Source organism: Oppia nitens, unplaced genomic scaffold, assembly GCF_028296485.1.
Source record: "Oppia nitens isolate AA-2021 unplaced genomic scaffold, nextdenovo-longstitch-racon4-pilon3 scaffold6_pilon_pilon_pilon, whole genome shotgun sequence".
Lineage (NCBI taxonomy): Eukaryota > Metazoa > Arthropoda > Arachnida > Sarcoptiformes > Oppiidae > Oppia > Oppia nitens.
This window is the reverse complement of record NW_026533250.1, coordinates 6,336,481-6,348,234: the sequence shown is the minus strand read 5'-3', so window position 1 is coordinate 6,348,234 and position 11,754 is coordinate 6,336,481. Positions and strand designations below refer to the sequence as shown.

At 22.4% G+C, this 11,754-nt stretch overlaps 1 protein-coding gene across 1 annotated transcript; it reads left to right on the top strand.

Moving 5' to 3' along the window:
• The first annotated feature begins 5,077 nt into the window (after positions 1 to 5,077).
• LOC128962833 (potassium voltage-gated channel subfamily KQT member 2-like) lies at positions 5,078 to 11,315 on the top strand. Its single transcript, XM_054309234.1, has 6 exons — positions 5,078 to 5,559; positions 6,446 to 6,541; positions 7,004 to 7,464; positions 8,139 to 8,180; positions 9,750 to 10,039; positions 10,796 to 11,315. Exons 1-6 carry the CDS (start codon positions 5,115 to 5,117, stop codon positions 11,313 to 11,315), a joined length of 1,854 nt encoding a protein of 617 aa, XP_054165209.1. The 5' UTR covers positions 5,078 to 5,114.
• The last annotated feature ends 439 nt before the right edge of the window (positions 11,316 to 11,754 follow it).

The window sequence follows — 11,754 nt, the reverse complement described above, 5'->3', positions numbered from 1 at the left end:
CAATAGATGACTGACTGGTGACACAATTTTTTTTTTTAAATAATAAATTTTATCAAAAAATAAAATAAAATACATTTCACAGTATGTTTGATATATACATACAGAAAGTATTACTATTAATAATAATTTATTTTATTTTAAAACAAATTAAGTAATAGTAATAATAATACTATTAATATAAATTATATAAATTTTTTTAAATAATCATATTTTTAAATAATAGTTTTTTCTTATAAAAGTTGATAATATCTAACTATAATTATTTATTAATATAAATAATAATAATGAATATTTTGATAATGATAAATATAATAATGATGATAACTATAATAACAATAATAATAACTACTGTTATAATAATTAAATAATAATTAATTTATGATTGATTGATTATTACAATGATGATGATAATGATAATAGTGATGATAATCGTAAACTTTTTTAATAATTTTAATAATATTAATCATAATTTTTTTTCGTATACATCTATCTATTTAATAAATATATAATATTTATATATAAATACTAAATAATTATATATATATATATATATATATATTRTGGGTTCAAAATTTTATGTTATTTTAAAGTTATGTTTTTTGGTTAATTGTTGTTTAATATTTTTTTTTTTTGGTAAATTTAATGGAAATATTATTTATATATAGTTAATCAACCCCACCCTCTCCCCCAAAATAAAATTAATCATCAAGGTAAGATTTAATAATAATTATTAATAATAAATTTGCAAAAATAATAACTATTATTTAAATTAAAAATAAATTTTTATTGATATAAAATAAAATACTATATTATAATAAATTAATAATAATAATTATATTATATATATTTTTGATCAATAAATTTTGATTTATTAAAGTCTAGACTCTATTATTATTATTAATTGAAAAAAAATAATATTACAAAATAATACACAAAAAATAAATTAAATAACCAATTTATATGATTATTTGATTTGTATAAATAAATAAATTACTATTAATTGTAATTTTAAAAAATATCATATATTGCTAACTAAATAATAGTAATAATAATAATTCATAATATAATATAACACACAAAAAAACATTATTTATCTATTCATCACGTTTTCAATTGATTTTTGTTGTTGTATTTTATAAAAATTTTAAATATAAATTAAATAACATTTAAAAAAAATTACATATATTGAATAATAATAATACAAAATATATTCAAGGTAATATTTTATTATAAAAATAATTATAATCATTATTATTATATTTTAAGTTTAGTTAATAACAATTGCTTTTTTAAAAACATTTAAATAACATTTAATATTAATAGTAGTATTAATAATAATTTAAGTTTATATTTATATAATACAAGTATTGATGTGTTTTTTATTCAATAAAATTCAATTGAATTTTTTGTTTGTTTATTATATAAATATAAAAATTGAATTATTGATAATTATTTGCTATGTTTAACATTTCCTGTAATACTATACTTATATCTATATATATATATATATATACAGTATATTAATAATAAGTTATATATATAGATTATATAATTTATTTATTTATTTATTTATTTCTTCAATAATAAAATTGGGAAATAAATAAAAACTATTTTTTTTAATTATTTTGAAACAACTAATTCAGCAAAAAAATTATTGAAACTATAGATACCAATAGTTTTATAATAGATTATTAATATATATATATATTGATATATATACCAGAAATTTTTAGTTATGATTTTTTGATTATAAAATAAAAGTTAATAACTGTTTAATATATATTTATATAACAAATATAACCATATGATTGACGTTTATAAATAGTAGTTATATAGAAATTAGATATTTTTTTAAAAAAAAATTACTTATCAAACATATATTTATATATAATTTTTTATTTAATAGGATGTCTTGTTTTACAAATAGTGTTAATATTTAATTTTTAAAAAAAACTAAATATTAAATAATATAAACATGTTTTTTGGTGGTTATCTGAATAAATGTTTTTTTCATTATATATATTATATTATATAAAAAAATGTCACTATAATTGATAATCATATGTAACTTATAATGTAATAAATGGGAGGGATATTCAAGTTATAGTCATTGAATTTAACAATTAAAAAAATAAACCAAAATATTAATAATAATAATAATTTTATTAAACTATTAAACAAACAACAAAATAATTTAACAAAAATAAAAATTATTTAAAAACAATAATTTATATTTAATTTTGTATATTTTATGTAATAAAAAAATAAAAATCATACTAATATATAAAACAATTTAGTTTATTAACTTTTAAAATTTATTATTTTAAAACTAGCAAGTACAATTTTTTTTAAATAAAAAATAATTTTAACATTATATATATATATATAATTAATATTATAGATTCTATAGCAACAAGTTTAGACTAAATTACTAATAATTTAATTAAATGATAAATAATATAAATTAAAATATTATTAATTCAATAATAATAATAATAATAATATCAGAAAACATAAAAAATTATTATCAATTATTTTTAGTTATACAGACACCAAGTCATATGAAAAAATAATAATAATAAAATTTTATTTTACTAATAATTTAAGTAATAAAAGAGTTTATTATATTGTCATTAAAAATACTTTTTTAAAAAAATTAAATTCATTCATAAGAAAAACATATATAAAAAAATTAATTTTAAACAAAATATATAATCAGTTAAACATAAAAAGCAATTAAGATAATTGTAAAAAAAATAATATTATTTTAAGACTACTTGTAAATTATTAAAATAATATTTATATTAAAATAAATTAATTTTTTTTGAAACCGACAATATTTTATCATTATTTCTACGAAACAAAAAAAAATAATTCAATAATTTTTAAACTAATAATTAATTTTTATAGACACTGTATAATAATAATAATAATAAATTATTATTAATAATGAATAAATTAAATGATAAAAATAAGTGATTATTTTCTAACATATAATTATGAAATTTAAATTTTAATTAAGTTTTAAAAACAATTAAATATGAATATATATATATATATATATATATTAATAATAATATGTTTGTAAAAAACAACATATAATTAAAGATTTGATATTAAAAATTTTTATTATTAAATTAATACTACATATTTTTAACCACATAAATAATTTTAAAAAAAATTAATTAACATATAAATATAAGTTTAGTTTTATTTTAAAATTTATTATACCTAATAATAATAATAATTATTATTATTTAAACTTTTTTTATTGCTATATTTAAAAACTAAAATATAACTATTTTATTTTACAATAAACTTAATTTAAAAAATATCTAACATTAATGATAAAATAGATATTAATAATAATAACAATAACAATAATTATTATTAATATTAATAGCTTATCACTACTACATATTGAATATGAAATCAAATCTATAAGTGGTATCTAATGATGAGTTTATTAGAAAACTATTAATACTATAATAATAATAATATACTTAAGTATACGGTATAGTCAACCAATATATTATCTACCAGTGCTCTCTCTTTCTCTCTCTCTCTCTCTCTCTCTCTCTCTAGAAATCACTAATACAAACACACACACACACACACACACACACAAACACACACACTCATACATACATACACACACACACAAACACACACACATACATACATACACACACACACAAACACACACACATACACACACATACATACACACACGCACACAAGCATACAAACACATACACACACATACATACAAACACACACACACACACATACATACATACACACACACACGCACACACTATAAAACTATGTAATAAACATATTTTACATCATAGTGGTGTTGACAGTGAGTGTGAATGTATAAAAAAAATTAATTATCAGGAAAAATATTTATTTTTTATTTTTTTTTTAAATCAAAACTTAATATTATTTACTAATAAAAAAAGTTTTTGTTTTGTGGAAATATTATTTTTATCTATAAATTTTAAACATCAATATATTAATATATATTATACCAAAATTAAATCATATATGTTAAGGTTTTTTAATTTATTAACGAATCATTCAAATTATTATTATTATTATTTTTTGTTAAATTAATTATATATTATTAGTAAATGTTAAATGATTTGCAACTAATGATTTGTATTCATGGGATTTATTATTTAAAAAAAAAAACAATAATTAATTATAAAAAGTTTTCAAAGTTTTTTGCTAACAAATTATTAATTGATTGACAAAAAAACATATACAACTATTTTGTTGTTTGTTTTATTTTATTAATATTTTATTTGATTTGTTGTGTAAAAATGTATTAAATTTCTATTTTCAATCTATTTATATATATATATATATATATATTTATAATATTTAGATTTATTTATATATATATATATATATTAATATTATATATAAATATATATATTTATAGCGTCGTAATATACAGTATATACTGTAAGTGTAGATAATATATTATATAGTTATGGTTTTAAGTGCATATCATTTTTGTTTGTATATATATATATACAGTATATATATATTAACTGATAATAATTTATTTATTATGTATGGATGTGTGAATAGCAAACTAAAACATAATTTTTAGTAAATTATAACTATTTAAAAATGTAATAATAATAATAATAATAATAATAATAATAATAAACTTAATGTGTGTGTGTGTGTGTACGACATTGTATATCAAAAATCAATTTATACCACTAATAATAATAATAATAATAATAGTTATTGAGACAAACATTTTTGGATATAAAAATAAATATCATAATAGTTATTATATCTGAAAAAATAAATAAATAATTATTATAATTATATTTATAATATATATATATATACTTTTTTTATCCAATATTTCAATTTTATTTATTTTTTACAAAAAAAATAAATTACAATTATGTGATCCAAAAATAAATAAATAAATAATTAATTAATTACTTGCTAACTATTGCTAATTAGTTTAATAATAATAATAATAATAACATTAGTGTTTTGTGTCTAATTAATTAATTAATTTTATTTATATTGTGTTTGTTGTGTTGGTTGGTTGGTTGGTTAGGGTTTAAAGGACAGTTAGCATGTTGAACCGGGTCAGGGAGCACGAGTACTCGGCCCAGCAGCCGGCACCTATAGCCGCGGCCGCCGCCGCTTTATACCATACTAAACGTAACAGTTTGGTTGTAGTGAACAAGGATACCGGTATACCCCAAGTGGTCATACATAAAACCATACACAATGGTAATGGTGGAGGCGGTGGTGGCCAGGGATGTGTTAACGGACTGTCAAATGGCCATCACTATTACGATCTGAATTCCGTACAGACACTCAATAATACCTCATCGGTAACCAAACGCAAGATACTGGAGATATTGCAAGAGGTCAACACTAAAAGGACGATCAGGGAGTGTAGGGAATCGGACGAGGATTTAGGTAGTGTTCTGGGAATGCATACCTATTTCAATCAGAAAACAACTAATTATAAGCAAAAATATCGTGTCTATAATTTCCTGAATTATCCGAAAGGTTAGTGTATTTTTGTTGTTGTTTATACATACCTGTGCCCCAAACCAAATGATATCTATTTACCAATAACCGGGTGGTGGGGGTGGTTAGATTGAGGGAGTTATGAGGGATGGTTATGGTTTTGTTTATAAATATATACTACAGTACTATTGCTAGGCACCATCCAACCCCTACCCATTAAATACATGTAATGAAACCCTACCCCACTCCCCAACTACCAGTGCGCCTAATAATAAGATACCCATTTAACACCATCCATACCCCCGGGGGTGGTTAGGTGTTACAAAATAGCATATATATATATATGATATGATTTATAATGTACATAGTTATTTTGGTAATATATAACCCATGCTCCCCCCAACTAAAAATATATTTAGCTAGGTGCTGTATTTATACTGTATATTTTATGACTAATTAATTAATTTTTTTTGGTTAGTTTAGTGACCTTGGTGTTAATTTATGTTAACTATTTATTTATAACTTTTTTTCTAAATTGTACCCAGGTGCGTGATAGTAACTATTATAGTAGTTTAGTTTATTTATTAAAAATAATAATTGTTTAGTTATTAAATTAATAGGAAGGGGATTCACCATGGTTAATAAATTGTTTAAAAAATAAATAAAATTACTAAACTTAATTAATTAATTAATTTTTATATTACTTAATAGTTGCAACAAAAATAATAATTATAAATATTTTTTTGGTTATATATTATTAGTTAATTAATTTTTATAATAATAATAATAATAATAAATACAATACAAAATTATTCTATTATTATACCCAACAAAAAAATAAATTATATTATAATTACTATTAAATTATTAATTTTTTTAAATATCATATTTGTTTGTTTTGTTACTGAAAAAAACTGATTACCAGGATTTTGGGCCATTAGTTATCATATATTGGTGTTCATTATGGTATTTGCCTGCCTTATAGTCACTGTTTTCTCAACAATTCATGAATTTCATAATGGTTTGTATTATTTTGATATATATATATACAGTATATTTGATCATCAAATTTGCTAATAATTAAATTGAAATAAAAAATTATAACAAACAAAATAAATCTATTAATTTTAAAAAAAAATATATAAAACATTTAATAATTTATATTTAATAATAATTAGATTTCAATGATTTTTTAAAAAAAAACATTGAAAACTAATAGATATAATCAAAAACAAAATATAATAATTAAAAAAAATTAATTTAATTATAAATCGCAAAAAAATTAATTAATTAAAAATTAAATCATAATTTTTTTTAGAAAAAAAACTAACAAAACAAACAAAAAATAGTAAAAATTTCCACATAATAAACAGCAAAACATATTATAGAAAATAATAAATAATTATTTTCCAATAATAATAATAATTATTATATTTTTAATATATATTTTTTTATTGGATAACCATAAACAACACACCTATAGCTGCCATGAAATTTCTATATCTATTGGAAAAAGTCATAATCATATGGTTTAGCGGGGAATTCCTGTTGCGCTGGTGGTCGGCCAGCTGTAAAAATCAATACCAGGGCTGGAAAGGCAAAATCAAATACCTGTCCGTACCCTCGCGACTAATGGACATCATAGTCATTGCCCTATCGCTGGGTGTCCTGACATTCAATCCGAGTTCGGGTCACGAAGTTTTTGCCGCATCGGCTTTCCGCGGGTTTCACCGTTTTTTCCAAGTTTTACAGATACTTACGCTAAATAAACAGTTGCAGCCCTGGAAGGTGTTGAGCTCAGTTATCTACGATCAGAGGGAACAGTTGTTTATCATATTCTACATTGAATTTATTGTATTGTGTATATTGGCCTACATTTCCTATATAGTGGAAAAAGATGATAATCCACAGTTTGATAGTATTGCCGAAGCCATGTGGTGGGCGGTAATGATCATTACATACCTATCCTTATACTCTCTCATACTCTCTCATACTCTCTCATACTCTCTCATACTCTCTCATACTCTCTCATACTCTCTCATACTCTCTCATACTCTCTCATACTCTCTCATACTCTCTCATACTCTCTCATACTCTCTCATACTCTCTCATACTCTCTCATACTCTCTCATACTCTCTCATACTCTCTCATACTCTCTCATACTCTCTCATACTCTCTCATACTCTCTCATACTCTCTCATACTCTCTCATACTCTCTCATACTCTCTCATACTCTCTCATACTCTCTCATACTCTCTCATACTCTCTCATACTCTCTCATACTCTCTCATACTCTCTCATACTCTCTCATACTCTCTCATACTCTCTCATACTCTCTCATACTCTCTCATACTCTCTCATACTCTCTCATACTCTCTCATACTCTCTCATACTCTCTCATACTCTCTCATACTCTCTCTTACTCTCTCTTTCTCTCTCTTTCTCTCTCTTTCTCTCTCTTTCTCTCTCTTTCTCTCTCTTTCTCTCTCTTTCTCTCTCTTTCTCTCTCTTTCTCTCTCTTTCTCTCTCTTTCTCTTTCTCTCTCTCTTTCTCACTCTTTCTCTTACTTTAGTTATGAATATTTTTTTTCTATATAATAATTGTTTGTTTCAATTAGTTGATTACACTGTCGACTATTGGCTATGGAGACCGAGTGCCGGTAATTATGATATTTATTATATATTATGAAAATAAATACTTTAAAATAGTTATTACATATACAGTATATATAGTAATTAACAGTGATTTTTGTTGTTGTTATCATATAGTTATTGTTTAGTATATTTTTTATATTAATAATAAATTAATTAATAATATTTAGAAATTTATTAATAATTATTTATTTTTTGTTAGAAAATAGTTTTCAAATTTAAATTTTTTTTGTTTTGTTGAGATAATTATTGACATAATTTAATATCAATGTCCTAATTATTACAATTAATAACTATATATATATTAAATATAATCAATTATCATTAAATAAAATTATCAATTTATTAGTATTATTATTATTATACTGTCTATCAATTGTCAATTGTTTGTATAGTTTGAAAAATTATAATAATAACTTAATTGTCATTTAATATTTAGCATTTAGCAAAAAAAATAAATTATAGTATTAATTGGATAAATAATTATTATATATCTATAATAACAAAAATTAAATAGCAGCAGTACTTAATAATAAAGTACAATTATTATCATAATTATTATTATTAATTATTAATTACCCAGATCATTGATTATCATAATCAATAAATAGTCCATTGAAACAAAAAAATACACCCAGATTAATTTATTATTAGTTATTAACAATATATATATATATGTTTTTATCATAATAAGGATACTTATGGATATAATATTATAGATATGGATATTGTTTTGAAAAAAAAATAAAAACAATTTAAAATGGGATATAATTATCAATTTTATCAATAATAGCAACAACTAGCAAACTATAGAAAATATATTTTTTTCAACAAAAATACTTAATAAATATCTAATAAATATTTTTCAAAAAAAAACCCGAAAAAATTCTAAGTAATAGAGTTTATAACTAATGAAAACTAATAAATAATTTTTATTTATTAACAAAAATAAAATTAATTAATTTCATCAAATAGAAAATGTTTATTTATTTTTTTAGTGATTAATAATTAAACTCAAAAGAAAATTGAAATATTAATTAGTTTTAATATTATTATTAATAATATCTAATTTAAAATAAAAAATTATTAACAAAACAAAAACTAATAACAATTAAATCTTTACTTTTAAATTAATTTTAAAAAAATCACTATTAATATGCTTTTTCAATAACAACAACAACTACTACTACTACTACTACTACTACTACTACTACTACTACTACTACTACTACTACTACTACTACTACTACTACTACTACTACTACTACTACTACTACTACTACTACTACTACTACTACTACTACTACTACTACTACTACTACTACTACTACTACTACTACTACTACTAAAACAATATCAAACAAACAATATATCTATATTAATTATTAATTAATTAATTAATTATTATTTATTTACATATACACCCACACATACACCCACCGTACTATATTGAAATACACACCCACCCATACAACCACACATACACCCATTCACCCATACATACACACACACACACACACACATACATCCAACCAACCAACCAACCATCACTAAAATATATATATATATTTATATAGATAACATGGTTGGGCAAACTTATATCCAGCTTGTTTACCGTATTGGGTGTGGCCATATTTGCACTGCCGGCGGGTATAATCGGTACGGGACTGGCCCTGAAAGTGGAAGAAGAGGAACGTAATCAGCAGAGGAAGAAAAAAAAAGTTGCCGCCGCTGTACTCATACAGTCGATGTGGCGATGCTATAAAGCCAATGCCAACTATCAGGCGGTGTCGACATTTTTCAAACATAAACCCATGGATCTATTCAAACAACATGATTATGAAAATGTTGCCAACAAATTTATTAGGTAGGTTGGTTGTTTTTTTTGTTGTTGAACCGATTGCCATCCCTACCACAGGATACCCCGACCCTGAGTCCGCCAACACTAGGTGGGAGGTAGGGTGGGGTTAATACAGTTAATGGTTGGGGATAGAGAGAGGTTAGTTCAATTAATGGTTTGGGTAGAGAGGGGTTAATACAGTTAAAGGTTGGACGGGTAGGGAGGGAGGGGTTAGTACAGTTAATGTTGGGGTTATGGAGGTGTTAATAAAGTTAAAGGTTTGGGGTAGGAGTTGTTAATACAGTTAAAGGTTGGGAATAGGGAGGGGTTAATGGAGTTAATAGTTGGGGGTAGGGATGGGTTTAAACATTTTAGTAGTAACGGTAGACAATTGGCAAACAAACAGTATATACTATATATATATATATATATATATAGAGTATATTCAAATAACTTTATTATAACTTTTTGTTATATTAATTTTTTTTGTAATCTTATTTAAACATCATTATTATTATTATTATTTAGTATTATTATTATCATTATTATATCATCATTATCATCAAACTGTTTGGGGGACAGACAACCCATGATGGGTGCCAATGGTGTTCAACACATTGACTGTTGACTTTAGACCCCATAAAATCACACATTCAATATACCCCTCCCTTACCCCCAGCTCCCCATTCGGGAAAGTTAGTCCCGATAAATATATATAACTAGACTTGAAATATTAACTATTAATTAGTTTGTCTAAACCCAGTTGTCTCCCATTTTTTTCAGGTTAACCCGTTTTTTCATAGCCCGCCAACGATTCAAGGAACTCCTACGGCCAGTAGACATCAAAAACGTGCTGCAAAGCTATAAAGATGGACAGTTAGATGTTATGGCAAAAGTTAAACAAATTCAACGATCAGTGGATAGGATTGTCCAGAAAATTGCTGGAAATGAACAACAAATTTATGGCCAAAATAGCCGAATGGATGATAAATTGAATCGTTTAGAGTCAACACTGGCCGGTATTAGACAACTATTGGACAAACAGTTTGAGGCCATCGATCTGATTGTTGGCCGTATAGCTGATAGTCAACAGTTTGTCGATTATATTGTCGGCACCGGTAGCCGCACACAATCGTGTAGTTGTCAGTGTCATATAAATAATACTAATACTAATCATAGTCACAGTGATAATAATAGTCGTCCCGATAGGACAGGTAGTACTACTAGTAGTAGTAGTAGTAGTAATAATAATAATAATACTAATTATAGTTTAAACAGTTGCGATAGGAGGACATCCCTATAGAGTGATAGTTAGATAAAAATTATTATTTTTTTTTGTTAATATTATTATTAAATATTTAATTAATTAATTAAATTTGAAGAATATTTTTATTATTATTATTATTTAATAATATTTCATAATTTTATTTTATATCTATATATATATATATTGTATTAAAATTTTTTTTTCTTAATTATATATATATATATTATTGTAAACATATGGATAACTAATTGACAAAAAAAAATTCATTATCATATTTTTTTTAATTAACTAAATAGTAGTGTTTTTAATTAATTAATTAATGCATTTATTTTATTTTTTCAAAAATAATTATTAATATTTTGTATTTATTTAATTATAAGATATCATATATATATATATTTTTAGTAGTTTTTTATTATTTAGTTATCATATTTCAATTGTTAACATAATTATGTTATTAATATTATATAATATG